This window comes from Macaca mulatta, chromosome 14, assembly GCF_049350105.2.
Source record: "Macaca mulatta isolate MMU2019108-1 chromosome 14, T2T-MMU8v2.0, whole genome shotgun sequence".
Lineage (NCBI taxonomy): Eukaryota > Metazoa > Chordata > Mammalia > Primates > Cercopithecidae > Macaca > Macaca mulatta.
This window is the reverse complement of record NC_133419.1, coordinates 75649823-75673544: the sequence shown is the minus strand read 5'-3', so window position 1 is coordinate 75673544 and position 23722 is coordinate 75649823. Positions and strand designations below refer to the sequence as shown.

The following is a 23722-nucleotide window of genomic DNA, read 5'->3' as shown; positions in this document are numbered from 1 at the left end:
ACATCTTTGGGGGACCATTATTCTGCCAACTACAGTAGACATCATAGAAAGATCTATTTAAACCATTGCTGTGAGAACTGGGCTAGGCCAAACTCTTTAGATAAAGAAAACTCAGACACTTGCGGGGCATGGGTTGGCATGGTCTGATGGGGTAGACATGGCCTGTCCCCTGGGGCCCTTGGTCTGATAGGTGTATGGGCGTGTCTGGGCTGCAAGACATGAGACAGGACAGTGGTGGATGTGATAGATGGCTCGTTCTGTCTTCTTGACAGATCCCTCCAAACCTTCCATGCTCTGTGACACTGCAGCCGGGGCCCGAAGACACAGGGAAGGTAGGTTACCCCAAGGGGACCATCTCTCTGGCTCCAGGACTCTCAGGTCCCCAGGTCCCTGGCTTTCTCCCTGGGAGGTGCTGGACACACAGAACCACTCTCCCTGTTGAACAGTGTTAGGCTAAGCTGGTCCCACCTTGGACAACCAGTCTCTCTTTAGACAGGGCAGCAGGTATGGGGTCAGCCTCACTCTCCCATTAAGTGATGGATCCAGAGGCCCTCCTGAGTGGCGTTGGTTGCAACAGGACCAAAGTGTTCTGAGGACCTACACCTGGCCTCACGTAACCCCTGGCAACCTTGAATCAAGGTGTGATCATCCCCATGTCACAGATGGGGAAACTGAGGCTTGGATAGAAGTGACACCACTAGCTGCAGACCTTTGAGCCCAGCTTCCTCATCTGCAAGATGGAGATGACAGCACGTGCCTCCTTGTCTTATTAGAGGGATACCGGAGAAGCCACCCAGGGCCAGGTCTGCACACAGTAGTAGTGGGTGCCCCCAGTCCGCTCAGGTACCTGTTGCTATTTCTGGGCAGCTGCCTAGATGAGGATGGCCACCCAGACTGAGGCAGGAGTCCAAAGAGCAGAGCCCTGTTTGGATGATTTGGGATGTCCCATGTCAGATGGAGGAGGCAGCACAGCACTGGGGCTGAGCACAAGGGCGTTCCCCTGCTTCTTCCAGACCGAGGAGGGCTGGGCTGTGGGAGCTTGGTGTTCCTGTCCAGTGTCCTCGCTTGTTTTTTTTTTTTTTTGTTTTTTTTTTTTTTTTTTTTTTTGAGACGGAGTCTCGCTCTGTCGCCCAGGCTGGAGTGCAGTGGCCGGATCTCAGCTCACTGCAAGCTCCGCCTCCCGGGTTCACGCCATTCTCCTGCCTCAGCCTCCCGAGTAGCTGGGACTACAGGCGCCCACAACCGCGCCCGGCTAATTTTTTGTATTTTTAGTAGAGACGGGGTTTCACCGTGGTCTCGATCTCCTGACCTTGTGATCCGCCCGCCTCGGCCTCCCAAAGTGCTGGGATTACAGGCGTGAGCCACCGCGCCCGGCTCAGTGTCCTCGCTTGTAAAATGAGAGGTAGGCTGGCTGTGTACTGGGGACCCTGCTTCTCCAAGGCCCTGTGGTCAGTGACCCCTTCCCCACAGGCTTGCGGTGTGGACTATGAAGTCAAAGCCTTCTGTGCGGAGAATTTGGAGGAGAAGATCCACAAGCGGTGAGTAGGATGCCAGGGTGTGGGCTGCCTGCTGGGTGAGGGAGGGAGACAGGATGGGCAAAGTCCAAGAGGAGATAAGTAACAATACCTGGAAGTGTGTGAGGAGGGGCGCACATTCCAGCCTTGGAAGGACACTCTGGAAGCTGGGAGGTCACGGAGGGCTTCCTGGGGGAGGTGGCTTTGACTGCCCAGGTTCAGGCTGCCGCATCTTCTCCTTCGCACCGTTGTGGAAGCTTCCTCCCTCATCTCCCTGCCTCTCATTTCATCCCCTCCAGACTGCATGTCTTTTTAATTTGTTTTGGAAAAATCCTAAATTCAGATTGTGTTAAACCGTGAGCAGGCTGTTTCCTGACCATCCCCATTTTCCAGTTTTCCTCTTGGGAGGAGTTCAGCAGGGGTTGAGTGTGTGTCAATGGCAGCTTCTAAGTGAGGAGGAAGTGGAGATAGTGAACCCATCCAGGGCAGAGTGACAGGGAGCTCGGCCCACATCCGAGAGGGGAAGCATTCTCTGGAGAAGCACAGCCTGGGCAGACAGAGAGCCCAGGCTGGCAGCCAGAAACAGCTGGCCCGGATGTCTCAGGCCTGCCCCTCCTGGGTCAGGCTGTGCTCTGCCTGCCTCCTGGAAGAGCTGGTGGGCCCTCAACGCTGATGTTCCTGCATCCAGAGGCACTGTTCCCAGAGGAGGTTGGCTGAGGGCACAGCAGCCTTTTTAGGGCATGGGCTGAGTTTGCCACCTGGTGGCTATAGGGTGTATTGCATACATTTGCATCTGCAGCCCTGCCTGTGTGTGGGGAGATGGGACTTTTCTCCCTTGCTTCTCTGTCTCCCTTTTCCTCTTAAGACCTGAGACAAGGGAAAAGGAAGGGTGCTGTGGGATGTGGGAGGAGGCTTAGCAAGCACAAGAAAGAGGAGGTGACATTGAGAGCCACCCCTCTCACCCTACCACCAATGGGACATTTAAAATCCACACCAAGGAGTTACTAATAATAATGATATAGAAACTATCATTTATCAAGGGCTGATTAGGTGTCAGGCACCATTCACAGTGCTGGGCTGTACGAACTAATTTAATCCTCATAGCAGCTCTAAGAATTAGGTCCTGGCTAGGCGCGGTGGCTCACGCCTGTAATCCCAGAGCTTTGGGAGGCCGAGGCGGGCAGATCACTTGAGGCCAGGAGTTCCAGACCAGCCTGGCCAACATGGTGAAACCCCATCTCTACTGAAAATACAAAAATTAGGCAGGTGTGGTGGCACATGCCTGTAATCCCAGTTGCTCGGAAGACTGAGGCAGGAGAATTGCTTGAACCTGGAAGGCAGAGGTTGTAGTGAGCTGAGATCGCGCCACTGCACTCCAGCTCGGGCAACAGAGTGAGACTCCACCTCAAAATAAATAAATAAATAAAATTTAAAAAGCAAAAAAAGAGATAGGTCCTTCTATCATCACCCTTTACAGATGAGGGAATGGAGGCAGAGAGGTTAATGTACCCAAGGCCACATAGTTAGCAAGAGGAGAGCTGGGAGTTTGACCCTGGCTCCTCCATTCCAGGCAATGGAAGCAGCTTATCTGAGCAATGGAGATGCAGCATTCCCAGCATGCCTCAGAGACGGCCTCACTGAGTCTCCCTCCCTCACCAGATCCTCATTTGCTCCCTGATCCCCTGTAACCTTCGTGGAGCCAGTCTCATCCATGGCCCTTCTCCCCTCCCTGGGCTTGTCCCCTTCACTGGCTTGCATCCCCCTGACTGAATCCACACCTCCTCCCTGAACCCCGACGCCTCCCCAAACCCCATTTCTTCTTGGGACCCCTGTCCCCTCTGCGTAGTTTTACATAATAGATATCTGGCATGTGTTTATTATATGGCACGCACAGTTATAGGTGCTGAGAGTACAGTTGTGAACACCTTAGACACAAATTTCTGTCCTTAAAGAGCTTACACAGTGTCCTGTGTCACCAAAAGAGATGACAGAGGGACACTATTTGTGTAAGGTGACATAGGGAGGCGGGAAGTGACATTGTTACCTATTTGGTGACATAGGGAAGCAGGAGGTGAAAATGTAGTCCCTGTTTCAGCCTCCTGCTGGGTACCAGGACCCAAATGAAGTGCGGCCACGGGGCACTTCTGGGATAGAACAGGGGAGGATGGAATGGAGCCAGATAGTGACAGACCCCTATGCTGATCTCTGCAGTTTGGCTGGATTCTAAGGCGTTGAAGAGCCATGCCAGTCTCTTGAGCAGGAGAATGATGTGAGGCTTGCAAGGAGAGGGGATGAAGGCAGGTGACCCTGGTCCTCTTTCACTCCATCCATCCCCATTAGGAATTCTGTGCGTCTGGTCATCCGGAAGGTTCAATATGCCCCAGAGAGGCCTGGCCCCCAGCCCACAGCCGAGACCACCAGGCAGTTCCTCATGTCGGACAAGCCCTTGCACCTAGAGGCCTCCCTGGATAAGGAGGTAGGAGGCTTGAACTGGGCAGGGGGTGGGGGCTGCTCCACTAGGACCTGGGCCTCAGATCCCAGCTCTCTCCTGGCCTGCAGGGATGCCTCAGGTAGGAGCTTCTACCCCCAGCCCAAGGACCACAGGGCTCAGGGAATCTGAGACCTCTCCTGGGGGATTTGGAGAAGTCTCTTGGGCCTAAAGGAATGGCAGAGGGGGCGTGAACTTGAGGGATGTGATGGACTTCAGAAGGGAGGAGCAGACCCTCCCGAAGGTCCTGGACATCTCCCCCACACCTCCACCAGCTGCCTGCTTCAGGCCGAGTGCTGAAGGTCAACCAGCATTGCAGAGGGGGTACGGTGGGGGGCTGTGACCTCCCTGCCAAACCCTGAGCATCGGGGCGACAAGCCCTGCTGAAGGAAGGGCCTCCCCTCAAGCTCTGAATCAAACCCAGATGACTGATGCCTGCTGTGAGCTCGAGCTAGCCCCTCCTCAACGTGTGGGCACCCCCCCTCTCTTGGGGCATGGCTGAAGGGAAGTGCCTTGGGGCAAGATGCAGGTTGAGGCCTTTTTGTGGGGATTCAGAGCTGGCTCCCTCAGTGAGCTGGTCAGCCCCTCCTCACCTTTCCCTGCTTCTTCCAGATCCTTCCATGGACAGAATTTAGAGCTGGCAGGGACTTCAGATATCACCTAGTCCAACCCCTTCATTGCACAGAGGGAGACTCTGAGGCTTAACCTACCCACGGTCACACTGCTTTCATCATCGTCAGTGTTATTGTTGTTATTGTTGTCACGATTACTGGTGGCCAAGCCAGGGCTGGAGCCCAGGACTATCACCTTCCAATTCCATTATCTTTCAAGGGTCCCACCAGGGAACTGAAGGCTAATGTGCTTGGTGGCTTTCATGCCACCTTAGCAGCAGTGGGAAGTGGCTGATGAACTTGGGGCAAATGTCACAATGCCTTGGGGGATTCAGAGAAATCTCTTGGGCCTAAAGGAGTGGCAGAGGGGGCATGAACCTGAGGGATGTGATGGACTTCAGAAGGGAGCAGCAGACCCTTCTGAAGGTCTGCCCAAGGTCTGGGGAACCCCAGAAGATCGCGTGGGGGCTTTTCTCCCTCCCCTTTCCCTAGGACCTTGCTGTCCTCCCAGCCAACCCCATCCCTTCTTATGCCCCCCAGATCTATTACCATGGAGAACCCATCAGTGTCAACGTCCACGTCACCAACAACACCAACAAGACGGTGAAGAAGATCAAGATCTCAGGTACCCCAGGCAGAGGGTCAGCTTAGGGGACAGCAAGAGGCAGTCTTCCCAAGGGCTGGGAGTGGCCGAAGGATCTCCCCTTGTTAACAGCCTTGTATAAAAAATAGCCACTGAAGCCTGGGGCCTGCTCTGAGCCACAGGGCAAAGCTTTTGAGTCGGGTAAGGCAGGCTGCTTATTGGCCAGGTAATGAGCTTGCTCTTTAAGCCACCTCTTCAGTTTCTTGGGTTCTGGGCAAAGCTGTCCTTGAGGGGAAGGCTTTGGTTATGGAAGGAAAGGGATGTGTTTGGGGCTACCCTTTGGATGGAAGACAGGGGTGGTCTCATGCAGAAGTCCCCACTGGTGGCCTCTGGCCATTGCCTGGGGCTGAATATCCCCAACCCGGGACGCCTGTGAGACTCCATGGGAGCTGCATTCCTGACTCACTCCACCTCGATTCCTCTCCCTCCTTAGTGCGCCAGTATGCAGACATCTGCCTTTTCAACACAGCTCAGTACAAGTGCCCTGTTGCCATGGAAGAGGCTGAGTAAGTGGGCACAAGTCTGGCCTTGGGCGTGTGGGATTCGGTGGGAAAAAGAGAAGCTCTAGGTGTCCCGTTACAGGTCCAGGTGGCTCTTCTCCACCTGGCAGAGGGCTGGGCCTCAGACTTCCTTGCCATTCAGAGTAGATGATCCCGAAGAGCCTTTTAGAAACCATCCACCTGATTTATCTACAAGAAAATGCATGCTACAGTCAAGGAAGAGACCCACTAAAACTAGAACGACAAAACAAGAGCTAATGAATGTAAGGGGATTGGGGTTGTGGAGAGAAGATAATTACGTTGTACAAGAAACCTAGGTTGAAGGGAAATACTTTGTTCTTGAACTTTCTGGTAGCCAGGGCAAAGTGGGTAAGGCACTAGGTACACAGCTCTTGTTTGATAAAGGGGTAATCCAGCTCATTGGGTGAAAGAGGTTGTGTGGGGGAGTGTAGAGCATAATTACACACACACAATCCAGGTTTGAGGAGAACTACTATGGTTGAGCATGGACTGAACTTTGTCCCAAGCTTGTTGGCAGCTGAGGCAAGAGGAGAGATCTCAAGTGAAACATCTTTACTTGCCTAAAGGAAGTAAATGCTCCCATTCAAAGACACACACATTTTTTGTCCCCCCCTGGCCCTGCAAGTAATTTCTTGGAGCAATTACACCCGATATAATTTTACATGTATATGTGTATTTGTTTATATATAATTCCAATCAGTATTTCTTGCAACTTAAAACTTTTTTTTTTTTTTTTTTTGAGACGGAGTCTCACTCTGTCACCCAGGCTGGAGTGCAGTGGCCGGATTTCAGCTCACTGCAAGCTCCGCCTCCCGGGTTCCCGCCATTCTCCTGCCTCAGCCTCCCGAGTAGCTGGGACTACAGGCGCCCGCCACCTCGCCCGGCTAGTTTTTTTTTCGTATTTTTAGTAGAGACGGGGTTTCACCGTGTTAGCCAGGATGGTCTCGATCTCCTGATCTCGTGATCCGCCCGTCTCGGCCTCCCAAAGTGCTGGGATTACAGGCTTGAGCCACCGCGCCCGGCCAACTTAAAACATTTTTTAAATGTTACTACATGGCCTTTGAAATAGTTTTTAATGTCCTATAGGTGAACATGCTATGATTAGATCAAGCATTCTCTGGTTATTGGATATTTTTCATATCCACTGTTGATTTTTTCAAAAAAATCAGAGCTATGAGGCATAGATTCCTGATGGTAAAGTGAAATGATCTAGGACCAGAGTAACGTATAATCCCTAAAGAGTAGAAAATCGCAACCACTGCAGATGGTGCCAGCGTCTGCATAACGAATACCAGCAGGGATGGCTGGGGAGGCATTTGCATTCACAGACTTGTTTACTTCTCAGGAAGCACTGTGGGGCTGGGGTTGCTGCTGCCCCAGTGTGTAGAGGAGGAAGTGGCTCAGAGATGTGACTTGCAAGCTAGCAAGCAGCAAAGCTGGGGTTGGAACACAGCTCGTCCGACTCCAAGGCTTGTTCACTATCTGCTGCATGACAGCTCTCTCATTGGAAAGGGTGGAGGATAGAACAAAAGCAAGTAAAAATTGGACAGTCAAAACGCCCTATGTATGATGGATGTGATCAAGCAAGTAACGTTTTAATTGTTGAGCCTATATGATGGGTATATGGCTGCCCAAATAGCTTCATTTATGGTTTGTGTGTAGCTATAATTTTTTCTTTTTAAAATTTGTTTAGAGACAGGGCTGGTGCTTATGCCTATAATCCCAGCGCTTTGGGAGGCTGAAGAAGGCGGATCACTTGAGGTCAGGAGTTTGAGACCATCCTGGCCAACATGGCGAAACCCCATCTCTACTAAAAATACAAAAATTAGTTGGGCATGGTGGTGTGCGCCCGTAATGCCAACTACTTGAGAGGCTGAAGTAGGAGAATTGCTTGAACCTGGGAGGTGGAGGTTCCAGTGAGCCAGGATCACACCACTGTACTGTAGCGTGGGCGACAGAGCGAGACTCTGTCTCAAAAAATAAAATAAAAATTAAATAAAATAAAAAAATTAAATTAAATTAAATGTTTAGAGACAGAGTTTCACTCTGTTGCTCAGGCTGGAGTGCAGTGGTATGATCATGGCTCACTACAGCTAGCCTCGAACTCCTGGGCTCAAGTGATCGTCCTGCCTCAGCCTCCCAAGTAGCTAGGACTATAGGTGTCTGCCACCATATCGGGCTAATATTTAAAATTTTTTGTAGAGATGGGGTCTTGCTATGTTGTCCAGGCTGGTCTCAAACTCCTGGCCTCAAGCAATCCTCCTGTCAGCCTCTCAAGTTGCTGGGATTACAGGCATAAGCAACTGTGCCGGCTGTGGCTGTAATTTATTATTATTATTATTTTTGATATGGAGTCTTGGCTCACTGCAAGCTTCGCCTCCCGGGTTCATGCCATTCTCCTGCCTCAGTCTTCCAAGTAGCTGGGACTACAGATGCCCGCCACCACACCCGGCTAATTTTTTGTATTTTTAGTAGAGATGGGATTTCATCATGTTGGCCATGCTGGTCTCAAACTCCTGACCTCAGGTGATCCACCCACCTCAGCCTCCCAAAGTCCTGGGATTACAGGCGTGAGCCACCGTCCCCGGCCAGCTGTAATTTTTTAAATGAATACGCTTTTCAGCACTGTGCTGCTTGACTTGGACAATCTTTTAGAATATCCCAGATTCAGTGCTGTTTGTGCATAGAATGTAGATAGATGTGCCTCTTTTGAGTGGCAGTGGTTCTCCTTGCCTGAGCTGGGCTGGCCCAAGTGGTCCGTGCATCTGGGGAACAGAGGTTGGGAGAGGGAGACTTGGAGCAGGCCCAGACTAGATATTCTGCTGGGCTGGAGATCAGGGGTGGGGTTGGCTCTGGGGAGGGCCATCTCCACAGCTGCTTCCCTTCTTCCCAGTGACACTGTGGCACCCAGCTCGACGTTCTGCAAGGTCTACACACTGACCCCCTTCCTAGCCAATAACCGAGAGAAGCGAGGCCTCGCCTTGGACGGGAAGCTCAAGCATGAAGACACGAACTTGGCCTCTAGCACCCTGTGAGGACCTGCCCTCCTAGTCCTGGGCTCCTAGTGCACCTTGCCTGATGGGGCCACACCCTCCTTGGTCCCCCCAGTTCAAAGACAAAGCTCAGGCTACCCTCTCCACAGCCTTGTCAGGGCCTGTCCTCAGGTGCTTGACTTGTCAGGGAAGCTGCCTCCTTGCTCCCATTCCTACCCAGGGGTGACTGAGAATAAGATGGACCAGTAGGCCAGCTCGCTCAGGCAGTGCTGGGCTCTGCTACCATGCCTGGGGGAGGGCAACCTGGGAAGGCTTCCTGCAAGAGGTGGCAGCTTCTGACATAATGCCTTCAGTCAGATGGGGTGTCCCTGAGGAGAGACCAGGGTGGTGAGCTGGGTTAGACCCAACATGAGGTACCCCTCCAAGTCAGGGGTCCCAGGGCATCTTGTCACTTCTGCTGCACGGTCATCATGGATGCCTCTAGGCTACTCTGCTCCAGCAGAGCCCTGGCTATGGGGATGCCATCTTGCCCTCTTGCGAGTGTGGTCCTTCAGTGGGGCTTTGGCCTGAGTCTAGAGCAGCTGCCACTCCAGCACAGACTCTCTCAGCTCTCCTCAGCAGCCCCTGCACAGCCTCCCACTTACCTGAAGCTTTTTGCCCTGTCTCCACACTGGCTCACACCCTATCCACCTTCAAGACCCAGCTGAGGCACCACTTCTGTGGAGAAGTCCTTCTCTGACGGCCCCCACCCCATCCAAGCTGCCTGGCCCTCTGTGAACGCTGTGTGTGGCCGTTTCTGCCCATGGGTTGCTGAGAGAAGCAGAATCCATCTGAGGGGAGAAGGAGCCCGGCCATCACTGCGGGCATGCTGACCTGGGCAGGGAGAGGGGCTCAACAGGGCTACACAGCGAGCGAGTCTCACAGCCAGACTTGGAACCGGGGCTCTGGGTCCCTGCTACCTAAGGGCACTGCTCACCTTCCTCACCTCCACTGCACTTTACTGGACATGGTAGCTGAGTGGCCAGCCAAATGGGGGATGGATGGCCACTGCCCCCCAGCACACCCACCCCTGAGGTGTCTCGCCCACCTGGCAAGGCCCCTGAACCGGCTCCCCTGTGTCACTTTGCAGGTTGAGGGAAGGCGCCAACCGTGAGATCCTGGGGATCATTGTTTCCTACAAAGTGAAAGTAAAGCTGGTGGTGTCTCGGGGCGGGTGAGTGCTCTAGCCAAGCCCAAGACCCTGGTGTGCAGAGGGGAGCGTTGCAGATGCTCACAGGCCCCTGCCCCATTCTGCCTGTTTGCAGCCATTTTAGCTGCATCCACCTTGGAGGAGGAACCTCCTGTCCCTTCTGTTCCTCTTTCTCCTCCCCTGCCCGCTTTTCCTCTCTTCCTTCCTTGGCCCTCAGCCCCTCTCTTACCCCCGGCCATCTCTTTCTCTCCTCCTTCTCCTCCTCTATCCTGGGTCTGGGCTCACACTGAGGATTGGCCATGCCCAGGGGACGGCGTCCTCAGAGTCTATGCTGTGGGGTGCCCAGGGGTGCAATCTCCTCATCACACTGTGGGCATGGCACCCACCCCCATGCATGCCCAAGCTAATTTTCCGAGGAAACAGCTAAAAGGGCTCAGAACCCAGAGCTGGATTGCGGATTTACTAGCTAGTCAGCTTTGCCTTTTTACAGATGGTGAAACAGAGGCCCAAACAGTGCCCCAAACATTGCCTGAAATCTCCTCCCTAACTCAGGTCATGGGCTGGGGTCATAGCAGTGGACCAGACTTCCCTGCCCTGGAGCATAGTTTGGTGGAAGCTTGGGGAGAAGAAGAAAAAACAACTACGTTTCTTTTTTGTAACTTAATTCATAAATTTATATGAAAAGATTGAAAAGCTAAATCTCATTAGACATTGGGTCTCCTTGATTATTAGAAGAATGCCTCTTGGCAGTGGCAGTGTGTAATCCTGACCTTATATAATAAAACATCTCAAAATTACAAATCCCAAATCCTGTGTCTGGTGACCTTTCAGGATCTGCAGTCCCTCAAACATTCTTGGCAACTCCGGAGTCCTTCCCTCTGCCTTTAGATAGCCCAGCCTCCCTTGGGGCAGGCAGCACTGGGGTTAATTTTTACACTGCCTTTACAGATGAGGATCCTGGGGCTCAGGGGGTTTGCTGAGCTGGGTCTGGATCCCAGTCCCTTGGGGCAGGGCTAATGCCATTTCAGTGTATCCCTGAAAGAGCAGTCAGGGCTGTGCAGGGGGGTGGGTGGGAGTGTGTCCCATGGGTCTTCTCTATCTGGGGGATAGCAGAAGTGGTGAATGAATGTGCTTTTTGTTTTCTTCCTCTCTCCTCTCTGAACTCTCTCCCAACCACTTCTCCTGCCTCCTCTGACCCACCCAGCCTGTTGGGAGATCTTGCATCCAGGTAAATTCCTCCCTTCCACCGTTCACCCACCTTCCTGGAGGGCCTGGAGCCCATTGGGTTGACTGACCAGAATCACAGGGCACTGGGTTGGAAGGAATCTTAGTGGTCATTTCAGATTGCCAGGTTCAGGTGTGAGCTGGGAGACACAATTTCTCTTTAACAAACCTTACCTTGCTCTTCCATCCCACCCGAGTGACAGGGACCTTTACAGAGAGCAAAGCCTGATTACATTGATACAGGGAGTGGCCCCCAAGAGAGCAGTTTGAATTACTGATCACCTGAATTATAGGAGCTTTTGGAGAAATGCAGACTTCATGACTTTCAAACTTCTACACTAGTGAGGATGAACTGCTGGCCGAGTGTTGCTAAGGAGAGGTCCTTAGGAGATCCTATTTTGTAAACAAGGTCTCCTTGCAGCCAGCTGGATGCACTTATATTCCAAAAATGCATGTACCCCAAACACAGCAGTTTGGCCTCCTCCTGTCACAAGATGGCAGTGTGGCTCATCCTAAGAAATCTTAGACTAATTTGACAGGTGAAATTCGTTCAATTCAATTCAGTTCCATATAATTCAGCAAAGATTTCCTCACCCCGGGCTTGTGTCCAGGCTAGTGCTGAGTGCCAGAGTCCCAGAGAGGAATCAGATGTGGACCCTGACCTTATCATTCCTGGCCCAGTAGAAGGTTAAGATCCAGATTCTTCCACTAAACTGTTGGCAAACCCAGTCTTCCACTAGCTCCATTCTGAAGCAATCCCCAAAGCAAAAGGAAAAAAAAAAAAAAAAAGAGAAGAAAAAAAGGCCAAATAGCTCTGACAGCCTTGTAAAACCCCCAGGTTCCCACTGAGGGGAAGTAATGATTCTGGCAGGCACAAGCTTCACATTTTTTTTTGATTTTTTAATTCTATTTGAGACAAGAGTCTCGCTCTGTCGGCCAGGCTGGAGTGCAGTGGCGCCATCTTGGCTCACTGCAACCTCTGCCTCCCAGGTTCAAGCAGTTCTCTCCCTCAGCCTCCCAAGTAGCTGGAATTACAGGCACCTGCCACCAACCCCGGCTAATTTTTGCATTTTTATTAGAGACAGTATTTCACCATCTTGGCCAGGCTGGTCTTGAATTCCTGACTTCATGATCCACTCTCCTCAGCCTCCCAAAGTGCTGGGATTACAGGCGTGAGCCACCGTGCCCGGCCTAATTTTTGTATTTTTAGTAGAGATGGGTGGTGGGGGCAGCGTCTCACCATGTTGCCCAGGCTGGTCTCGAACTCCTGAGCTCAAGGGATCCGCCCACTTTGGCCTCCCAAAGTGCTGGGATTACAGGCTTGAGCCACTGTGCCTGGTCAAGCTTCACAGTTTAACTCAGCCCTTTAGCTGCCTCATCTCCCAGAAGTTCCAGTGGTTCTAGAAGACAGGCTATCTAGAACCTGTTGTTATCCCCATTTCCACATGGAGCTCAGTGAGACTCAAAGCTAGAAAGTGCTGCACCAGCGAGTGGTGAGGCTGGTGGAACAGACCTTTCTAATTGCATGGCTTGTGCCTCTGACCACTCCATTCCCTGTCCCTTCCTCTTTCCCAACTGGGCTCTGGACAAAAAGATCAGTAAGATGTGGCTTGTGCCTGTAGGCACTCGCAGTTGGGGGGTCTCCTAGGGTGATGCCACCCCAAGCCGAGAGGAGCCTTCAGGGTTGCTTTTGTTGGTCTGAATTCTGCTACTGTCACACAGTGATCAAGGGTGTGGCTGTGGAGCCAGAATCTGCTATCACTTATCATTAATAGCTGTGTGACCTTGGGCAAGATATTTTAATCTCCTCATGTCTCAATGTCCCAGTCTGTACATTGGGGATAATAATAGGGTTGTTGCGAGGATTAAATGAGTTACTCTATGGAAGGGGCTTACAGTAATCCTTGGCACAGGGTCAGTACCATGTGAATACTTGCTCTTATTCTGTCCATCAGGGCCAAGTACAGAGAAAGCCCCATCAGAAGCACTGGCTGGTGGCTGGGTCTTCCCGACTGCTTTCTCCTGCATCCCCACAGCGTGGACAGCCTTGGGCCCTGGGGCCATCCTAAACCTGACTAAACTGACCTCCACAGTGCTTCATCCAGATTGCAGGGGTGCTAGGGTCACCTGAGCACTTTTACAAGAGTGCCCTGGAGGTGTCGGGAGATGGGATGGTGTGAGGGTGGGAGGAGTTCCAACCTGGAAGTTGGGAAGGGCAGTGTCAGGGGAGGTGAGGGTGGCTGTGGCGATTTGAGGTGGGCAGGGTCCCAGGGCACCTCTGGAGCCCCGCAGTGACCATGGTGCATGCTGCCCTGGGCAATCCTTTCCCACCGCTGGGCCTCCTCCCAGCCCATGGGAACCCAGGGAGCCTTCTCAGGAAAGGGGAGGCTTCCATTTCTTTTTGGAGCCAGAGGAAGTCTCCTCATCCAGCTCCCAGGCAGAGCGAGGCTCTGAGTGGCAGAACTGGGGCTGGAGGACATCTTTTGGATCTACCTCCTCTGATGGCAAAACCCTTCGCAGTCCTCCCTGACAGGGCGTTGACATCGAGTCTCACAGCCTGCGAGTCTGCTCAAGGCTCACTGGGTCTGGGTCTCTTTCAGTGATGTGGCTGTGGAACTGCCTTTCACCCTAATGCACCCCAAGCCCAAAGAGGAACCCCTGCATCGGGAAGGTGAGCAGAATCTGTGGGTCTCTGGGGTAGGGATTCTCCAGCAGCTGCCATGTGACCCTGTAACCTACCCCCCCCCCCGGTTTGCCCTCAGACCAGTCACCCTTTTCTCAGGTCCCCACATCTTTTGTGGGATCCAGAACTCAATTTGCTTCTGACCAACCAGGACACAGTGAGGCGTGGCTCCTGTTCCCCATGGGAGAGGGAGACCAGGAGTGGAGGAGGGAACTCACTGATCATGCTTTGAGCCTCTATCTTGCACCCAGGCATGGGCTGGATCCCGTTTGGAAGTAGGGGAAGGGGCTGCTTGGATAAGATGACCGCTGGACACACTATTATCATGTTTTTCTCCTTCTTTTTTTTTTTTTTTTTTTGGTTTTGAGATAGTCTCACTCTGTTGCCCAGGCTGGAGTGGATCTTAGCTCACTGCAACCTCCGCCTCCCAGGCTCAAGAGATTCTCCTGCTTCAGCCTCCCAAGTAGCTGAGATTACAGGCGGCTGCCACCACACCTGGCTGATTTTTGTATTTTTAGTAGAGACGGGGTTTTACCATGTTGGCCAGGAGGGTCTCAAACTCCTGACCTCAGGTGATCTGCCTGCCTCAACCTCCCAAAGTGCTGGGAGTACAGGCATGAGCCACCGCGCCCGGCCTGTCATGTTTTTCAAGTGATAGCAGATTGGTCATATTTCACTGAATCTGAGACTTTCAGTGAAGAGAGACAACATTATAGTAGATACGATTAGGAAAAATCTTCCATGGTTAAACTGTGCAGTGCCATCGACGGTAAGATACACTCCAAGTTCAGAGATGTTAAAATGTGAAGGAAAATATAAAAAAGATTGTCTGGTTGGGCACAGTGGCTCACTCCTGTAATCCCAGCACTTTGGGAGGCCGAGGCGGGTGGATCACGAGGTCAGGAGATCAAGACCATCCTGGCTAACACAGTGAAACCCCGTCTGTACTAAAAATACAAAAAAATTAGCCGGGCATGGTGGCAGGCGCCTGTAGTCCCAGCTACTCGAGAGGCTGAGGCAGGAGAATGGCGTGAACCTGAGAGGCAGAGCTTGCAGTGAGCCGAGATCGCGCCACTGCACTCCAGCCTGGGCGACAGAGCGAGACTCTGTCTCAAAAAAAAAAAGATTGTCTTAGAGTTGGTAAATGTCATACATGCTAGGAATTAACGTAAGTCATGTTGGAGACCTCCCAAAAGAAACAGAAGTTAGAGGATTTTCTGTTCTTCTGGGGCTGCAGTGGGGATTGGGGCCCTCCTGGTGCCCTCCTCCCTGCCTTTCAGATGCTTTGGGGTGTTTCAGTACCAGGAATGAGTCCTCCCCCCTCTCCATTCCCCTTTTTCTTTTGCACTCCTCATGTTAGTCTGGTTGTCCCAGGGTGGGGGCCTGTGCCTACTCGCCCCGTGCTCATCCACTCACTAACCCCTGGACACTCTGCCCACCCGCCCTGTGTTTAGTTCCAGAGAACCAGACGCCAGTAGATACCAATCTCATAGAACTTGACACAAAGTAAGCCGAACCCTGCCTGCAGACATCGGGGGACAGGGTGGGCCGTGGGTGGGCGGGGCGGAGGGGTCATTTGCATATATGCTTATTAACCCCTGAGGAGCCGCTGGTCTAACCCCGTCTGCTGAGAGCTGCCTCTGCTCGCCTCTTCAGCAACCCGCTTGCCTGCATGTGACTTGAAGGACCCTCCGTGCCTGTTCCTCTTCCTCCTGCCTTGGTGGGGTCTGTCTTCCTCCCTCGTCCTTGCACGTCCGTCCGTCAGTCTGTTCGTCCATCCACAGCGCCTGCTCAGCTCACACAGGGCTGGTCCATGGCCCTGGGCTCGGCTCTCCTGTCCTGCCCACGCCAACCAGTGGAATCAGGCTGTGGGGTGGGCAGGGGACTGGGGATCTTGTTGCTTCTGACTCCTGAGGACCAACCGATGTGGATTTCCCTGCGGTCAAAGGCCATCGAGTCACCGGACAGTGGCCAGAGGGGGAGGACCTGGGCCGACTGCGAGAACCACCTCCAGGGCCAACTGGTTTTCTTGCTGCAGCTCCAAAGCCAATCTTCCCTTGTCCCCCAGGAGAAATCTGGGGTGTGGGAGTCTCAAGTCACCCCATGAGGATGCCGCATGCACTGGCTGAACCCTGTTGGGCAGGGGACCTGGATGGACCCCTGCATGGTCCTAAGTGGACATGTTTCATGGTAGAAGGGAACTCGCTGTTCTTAAAGGCAGTCCTTAGTCCTGAAACCCCACTTAAGCCTCCCCTTTCCTCACGAACAGGTCCTCTACTCCCCTATTCAGATTCACATCCTCCTACCCCAGCCTTCTCCTGTGTGGGATCCCCCATGGGAGAATCGGAGCTGACACTTCCTGGGAGAAAGGTTCTCCATGGTCTTCTCTTCCACGAAGCCAAACTACTCCTTCCTGTCCAGACACGGGAATGCTTCATAAGGGCAGTTTTCTGGGTGGTGGGGTGGGGTTTACCAGTCTTATTCTTGGGGGATTCAGAACATGCTGTGAAACAACTACTGGTGGCCTGGCTTCTTAAGTCCTTCCTTGGGCTACAGAGCCACACTGCTCCCCCCACCTCCTAAAGAACCGGGTTACTTTTCTAGCCCTTAGGCACAAGAGTCAAATTCATGCCCCTCTCTGCCCCTTTCATGACTGGCCTGAGTCCTGATGTGACTGTCCTTACTGCCACAGGCGGCATCCACATGTGCCTGCCAGACAGGCCTTTCTGCTTATGGTCAGTCGCCGAGGTCAGAGACCTCAGACAGGGTGGTTCTCTCCCCGGCCCCAGAGCCACACTCTGAGTCACCTCTGGCCGGGCCTCTGGATAAGCCTACTCTCCCTGCCCCTGCAAACACGCCACATTTTCCTTGTCTCTCCCACTAGTGATGACGACATTGTATTTGAGGACTTTGCCCGCCAGAGACTGAAAGGCATGAAGGATGACAAGGAGGAAGAGGAGAATGGTACCGGCTCTCCACAGCTCAACAACAGATAGATGGGCCGGCCCTGCCTCCACGTGGCTCCGGCTCCACTCTCGTGCGCTCGGATGCTTATTCGTCTTCTTCCCGTTCTGGTTTATTTTCCCCTTTGTTCTTCCAGTTTCTACCAGGGGGGCCTGTGGCCTTCCAGATCACGGTGATGAACCTCTGACCTCAGGATTGGCCCCACATCACCATGCCAACAGGACCACAGCACACCGGCTCCACCCCATCTCTGCCATTGCCTCTCCACTGCCCTCCTTTTCATGCTGTCTCCCAGAAAAGCTGCCAGGGTTCTGGCCTTGGAATTGGACTTGAGATGGGGAGCAGACAGGGGAGGATGGGGCATGCAGGACACGGTGTGGTGGGCATGAGGGCTTGGAGGGGTGGGGATGAGGGCTCAAGACACGAGAGAAGATGTCCACGGTTCCAGGTGGTTAACAAAGTTCTGGCAGCTAAAAGATGACCGCATTGAAGGCCACCTCCTTCTGGCTGGGAGGGGCAGACCTGTGGACAGATTCTCAATGCCTTTTTGAAGTTCTGACCCACCAAAGACCTTCTGCCTTCACCCTCCTCTCCACCCGATGTCCCTCTGTGTCTGATAGTGACGTTGGTGAAAGTTTGTAGACCACAGGAGTAGAGAAAAGCAACTGGAGTGACTTTCTTACCAGCAGTTACCTAGACTGAGGCAAGCTGTGTGGACTCAACAAAGTATATTTCAGTAGTGTCAGGATGTGACATCTTAGCTACCTTGTATTTCAAGTGCATGGGCCTGTCTAGAGATATGCAGAGAGAAAAGCAGAGGGAGGGAGGGAGGGGGCCTTCAGCAAGCACCAGCCCGCAGCAGAGTTAGCGGAAGCTCTTGATGAGGGTTCCCGAAGTGGGCCGCTGGGATATGGAGGCAGGGGGTGGGGAGAGGAGAGTCTGCCTTATGTCCCTTCCTTGTGGACTTCACATGGTCATGTAGGAAGTGAGGATGGGGGTCTAGCGGGGGCTGAGGCCACTAGTATCCTCCTGCTTCCCCCTGCCATTCTCCAGGGCTGGACTGAACCTGCAGACTGGGAGAGTGTGCCTGAGGCCACCATGCCGCAAAGGGGGTCCTATCCCAGAAGGTGGCAGCATCCATGGAGATATCCTCACCCAAAGGGAAGGAGGCTGCTGGGTAGCAAATAAGCCCCTTCTTTTCTTGGGGAGTTGATGACCTCCAGTAGCTCCCAGTGTCATGGGTACCCAGTACGCATTGGCTGGTGTTGGCGTGATTGAGACCTAGGGCAATTCCTGGAGCAAGAAGCCAGATGGGAGATGAGGTAGAAAGTGTTAGGAGTTATCCTCTTTGCCTGGCCTTTGAGAATAACTTACTGTGTGACTTTGGGCAAGTTCCTTCCCCACTCTGCGCCTCAGTTTCTCACTTGGGAAAGCAAGGAGTTTGACCAGATGATCACAATGGGCCTTCCTAGCTCTGGCCACCAAGAATTTGGGAATATTAGCACTCCTGGTCTGGTGGGTGGATCCAGAGCTGCTGCCTGGTCTCTCTGTCTCCAGAGTGGATTTATTGGACCTCAGAGGTGGCAGGGCCCTATGGAGCACCAACTCCCCTCAACTCCACCCCCTGCCCAGGACTGGGAAGGGATTGATGTCAGGCTGTGGCCATAGCTAGCCTGAGTTGCCCAAGGAGGAGCAGAGCATGTCTTTGCTGAGGCTTGACTGAGGGGCTTGTGATAGGGCCTGCAGCACCTCACTGCCCCCTGTGGATGCAGACACCCTGAGGTTTACCCAAACAAATACATTGATTAGCAGGACAAGGGCTCTCTCCTCAGTTTCTGCTCCCTTCCATCTCTGTCCCATACTTGTCTGAAAAGGAAGACAAAAAAATCTTATGCAAGTGGCATCTCAGTCCTTTCCAGTCCAGCACCTCCTGGGCAGGCAGTGCGACTTATTTCCCACGGTGAAATCACCTGTTTCACAAGCCTGGCAGTGCGACTTCTGAGGCTCATGACCACTCAACCTAAGGGACCCCTCCCCAGACCAGAACCAAGTCAGCTGGGGCAGTCGTACTGCCCGGTCTCCCAGGCATCCAGCCCCTCCTAGAGCTTGCTGGGCAGGCTGCACCTCATCTGGGCAGGCACAGAGCTGATGAAATGCTGGAGCAGTGCATGGCAAACATACACCCCCCCCCCCAGTGTCTTCTGAAACATTTGGGGCTGACACAAGACCCTTTAGTGTTTGGAATGACCTCTTTCCTGCAAACCTCTTCCCCTATCCCTAACGCATGCATGGAAAAGGTTTGTCAGGCTGGTTTCCCGAGCCTCCGCCTCAACGTCACACTCACCCTTTTGGGTTTAGCCCAGTGTTGTTTAGCAAATTTCTCCAGCTGCAGGGAAGGATCAGAGTACTATCTTTTTTTTTGTTTTTCTCCTTGAGCCAGGACTGTACAAGGCAATGGCCAAACGTAGTTGAATTCAGCCTACCATCCTTTGCTGATGACTCAGCTCTATGCCAAGTACGGGAGACAGAGATGAGTCAGTCCCAGCCCCCATCCTCAGGAAGCCCATAGTCAGGGGAACGTTGTAGGGGGAGGTAATAGAGGGCAATTGCCTTCAGGGCTCCTGGTGGCTGCTGGTCCCTATCGTACCTTGATGTGAGTTAGAAGACAGTGCCCTTTCCAGGTGATTCAGACCCACACTAGAATGCGTAGCTTTGTGAGTGACACACAGGTTGGATTTTGGCACCCCTTTCCCCTTGGCCAGGTGCCCTGCTACACAGCCATGTGCTGCAGCCTCGAGGGACACACAGACCAAAGTGTTTCCTTCAGCTTCTTCCTGGAGAGGAAGCACCAGGTCATGTTTCCAAGCTTCTGGTCAACTCCAGGCACCACCTCCCAGCCCCCAAACATGGCCAAGTGAGTGCTTCTCTGCAGGGCCCCTTTCCCTTCTGGAGTCAGTCTGTCCAGGTGAGACCTTGAAGTGAAACTAGAGGTGGCGGAGCCTCACTAGGCCCCAGGCACCAGCCCACAGTACTGGCGGTTTCTATACCAAGCATTTGGGGCCTGCGCTGGCCAAGCCATCCATCACCGGGACTTTGTAGTGCACCCTGTGGGTGGCGTGTGGACACCAGTCTTGACAGGAAGGAAGAGCATGGCCTGGTGAAAACCCACTGAGCAGAGGGCCAGCTGGCCCTCCTCAGCATTCCACCCAGGGGAAGAGTTCAGTCCCCACGAAAATGAGGACTGAGTTATTTGGCTGCACCTCAGCATCAAAGCTCAGCCCTGCTAGAGTGGGTTCACCTGGCTGCTGGTTTTGTGGGAGAGTTCCTGACAAGCTGGTTCCTACGTGGTGCAGTAAAAGGAATTCTGTCCTGGAAGTCCCCAATGCCACCTCTCAGTCCTGGCTGTCACCAATCACCTGGGGGACTTGGGCAAGCTACTCAACCTCTGGGGCTCAGTTTCCCTAACTGTAAAATGGGATTATAATCCCTTCCCTTCCTGACGCAGGAATTGTTATGAGGCCCAGATGAGACGAAAGTCAGCGGTCAGGGCTCTAAGTTGAACATGGCTGCATGGGTGTGGCCCTGCCACTGCAGGGATGGCCCAAGGTCACACAGGAAGTTTGCTGCGGGAGAAGCCCTCCCCACCAGTCTTCATCACTTGCCCTGCTTCTCACTTAGGTAGATGTCAACCAGAATGAGACACAGCTAATTTGGCTTTGATGACCTAGCTGAGCAGGAAATTTAGACACGATTCAGGAATATCATGCCCAAAAATAGTGGTCCCATCAACCAGGACACAGAGGGAAGACATGGATATTGTCAGTGAGTGGTGGAGGCGGACATCTCGGACCCTCGTAGGTCTGGAGTCACATCTCCCATCTGTCAGAACCCCACAGAGGCCAAGGGGCCTTAGCTCTGACCCCAGGTTAAAGAGAGCCACCAGCCCCCAGGCTCAGGGAGCTGAAATCACCCATCTGCAGAAAATCTAAGGGCAAGGAGAAATAGAAATTGCCTGTTCCTTCCCTTGAAAGTGTAAGGCCTCTTGTGGGATCAGCTGGAGCTACCACGGCTTCTCAGTGACAATGGGAGGGTTTCAGGCCCAGGGAAAACCTAAGCCTTTTGCCCTGAGAGCTGAGCCACAGCGGATGCATTCCCCCAGTGGCGTCAGCAGTCCAGAGCGGCAGCTTCTCTCCTGCCAGTCACTGGGGACTGGTTGTTCTCCATCCATCCAGGAGGAAGGGTTTAGGTCCCAGTCTTACACTCTTAAAGGGTCTCATGGACATAGGCCTATGCCTGTTCTGATACGTATATTTTTTAAACTCAAAAGGACCAAAACAGACTCCTGAACCCTCATCTATATGGCCTTACGGCCTGCATTGGGCCTGGTGTGTCTTCCTGGCCCAGGCAGCTCCATCACTTCTGCCATCCCTTCTGGACTAAAGTTGCAGGATCCCCGCCTCTACCACTTCCCCAGAGGGTCACTGCACAGCGGCTTCAAAGAGAGGCCCTGTTGAAGGGGAAACATCCTCCCCCCATCACACTCCCAACTCGTCACCCCAAAAGGGAAGTCAAAGCACAGGTCTGTGGGGCCCATGGTTTGTAGACACTGATACAGTGGTTTTCTTTTCTTTTTTTTTTTTTTTTTTGAGACGGAGTCTCCCTCTGTCGCCCAGGCTGGAGTGCAGTGGCCCGATCTCAGCTCACTGCAAGCTCCGCCTCCCGGGTTCGGGCCATTCTCCTGTCTCAGCCTCCTGAGTAGCTGGGACTACAGGCGCCCGCCACCTCGCCCGGCTAGTTTTTTGTATTTTTTAGTAGAGACGGGGTTTCACCGTGTTAGCCAGGATGGTCTCGATCTCCTGACCTCGTGATCCGCCCGTCTCGGCCTCCCAAAGTGCTGGGATTACAGGCTTGAGCCACCGCGCCCGGCCGATACAGTGGTTTTCAAACCAGGTGCTGCGGAACCCCTGGTATTCCACAGAGCTTTGTCAGGGGATGCTAAGGTGGGAAGATGGGAGTGGAGGTAAAGGATAGGTTTCCAGCCCTCCTCCCATTTCCACCTCCACCAGAACAACTCTGCTTTTATTTGTCTTGCCTACTGAGATTTCATTTTCAAGCTTTCTTTGAAGAAAAACTTCAAACCACCATCTCCAGGTTTGATCTTAGACCAGCCAGCACAGGTTCTATTCTTGCTGCTCATGTTGGAATGGCTCCAGCATTCCAGTACAAAGTGTCTTTGTGTTGGAACCTGACACACACACACACACGTACATAGTTGATGTTTTTTCTAGCCAACCCACCCTGAAGCTCTGGCCAAGATTTGATTTGAACAGGGACCTGGTGCTCAGTGGGGATGGGTCTTGACCCTGATATTGGCCCATGAGGCATGGGGAGCTCTGCAGCAAGGAAGGAGGCTCAATCCCCCACCTAGGACTTGTGTCTGCACCCCTGCCTGACACCCCACTTTCCTGGCCCAGGCCCAAGGGACAGCAGGAGAAGCAGTGTGATGGAGAGAGAGCCTAGGGTTAAATTCATCTTTACACAGAGCCAGATGGATGGAAATCTTGGCTCACATAAAAGACAGACTCAGGGAGGATTTTATGACAAAATCCCTCCTTTGAGGGCAGGATTCCCCCAGGAATCCTGTACACTTTAGTGAGACATGGATCAGCCCGTGGTACAAAGTCCTGCCTGCCCTGCCCCCCACTCCCACCCCACAAGGAATTCTAGGTGAAAATGTGAAGCTCAGGGCACAGCAAGCGCATGACATGGGTGTATTACATTAGGTCCGAGTGTGTCCTTAGTTTCCCTGTGTGTAAAATGAGGCTAGTGCCAGGCTCTTCCCACCTCACTGGGACAATTGCAAGGGTCATAGGAGAGTTGGATATGATAGGTGGTCATATGAGGTGGTGGGTATAAGAAGTGGGTGCCTCACAAACTCGGGGTGTGGTCCTGACCTGCATGGCAGATGAGGAGAGCACTTGGGAACGAGCATAGGAAGTGCCGTCTTCCCGGGCATCTCTGCTCCGTGTTAAGGTCTAGCCACAGACGCTATGGGACCTGCCTCTTCCTATGGAATGGGGGCCTGCATGGATTGTGTCCTGGGGCAGGAGTGAGGGATGGCTGGGAAGAATCTGCAGCTCTGTGGCCCTTGTGTTGAGTGATTATTTTGTGACACTCTCATTCCTGGACCACCTGCCAGGTTTATCTGTTATACCTGTGGCATTCTTATGTCAGACAAATTATTATAGTTTATTCAACTCTAACAAATGAACAAAAGAATAATAAATAGGAAGCCATTAAAGGTCTTTTGTGGCAGAGGATGCTGGCTGCGCTTTCATTTTTGTCTCATAAGCCCATGGCAGGTCAAAGACCAAGAAATGCTGCCCTGCTGTCCTGGACTGGCAGATGGCTCTCATGACTGGGTGAGGAGCTCTCTTCCCTTGTCTGTGGCCCCAGCTCCAGCTTGGTCCTTGTACCAACTTGGGGAGACTGCCAAGAACTTTTCTCTGTCCCTCTTCTGTCACTTTTCAGCCTTATGGCCTTGGGAAGCTGGCAAACCTCTCATCCCTCCCAGATACCACAGGATTTCATGACCCATGGTTTGCTCTGGGGGTGAAGCCATCCTATCTTCTATCTTTGGCACCACACTGACCACATCAGCGGGAGTCCTCGCCCCAGCCACAGCCCTGGTTCTTGTTCACTTATCTCCTGCTCTGCTGGGTCTTCCTGAAGTCACTTCAGTTTTCTAAGACTTACCTGCCACCTGGTCTAACAGAACATATGGGAGGAGTAAGGATATCAGTGAGGAAGGGTTGATGTTCCAATAGATAATGTACTGTATTAACACGAAAGGAAGACGCCCATGCATATAAGATGACTTTCCTAGAAAATA

At 52.9% G+C, this 23722-nt stretch overlaps 1 protein-coding gene across 20 annotated transcripts in view; it reads left to right on the top strand.

The window, feature by feature from the left end:
* ARRB1 (arrestin beta 1) overlaps positions 1 to 23150 on the top strand; it is a 96128-nt gene extending 72978 nt beyond the window's left edge. For 8 of the 20 annotated variants that reach the window (XM_077963855.1, XM_015115214.3, XM_077963853.1 and 5 more), the window contains 10 exons: positions 273 to 332; positions 1471 to 1538; positions 3855 to 3990; positions 5154 to 5238; positions 5690 to 5762; positions 8671 to 8808; positions 9900 to 9983; positions 13784 to 13854; positions 15321 to 15372; positions 16751 to 23150. In XM_077963855.1, coding sequence (XP_077819981.1) covers positions 273 to 332; positions 1471 to 1538; positions 3855 to 3990; positions 5154 to 5238; positions 5690 to 5762; positions 8671 to 8808; positions 9900 to 9983; positions 13784 to 13854; positions 15321 to 15372; positions 16751 to 16862 — 879 coding nt within the window. In that variant the 3' untranslated portion in view covers positions 16863 to 23150. Of the gene's footprint in view, positions 1 to 272; positions 333 to 1470; positions 1539 to 3854; positions 3991 to 5153; positions 5239 to 5689; positions 5763 to 8670; positions 8809 to 9899; positions 10001 to 11163; positions 11188 to 13138; positions 13855 to 15320; positions 15373 to 16750 lie in introns of all 20 variants that reach the window. The other 12 variants (XM_015115212.3, XM_077963851.1, XM_077963854.1 and 9 more) reach the window with 8 other exon arrangements.
* The last annotated feature ends 572 nt before the right edge of the window (positions 23151 to 23722 follow it).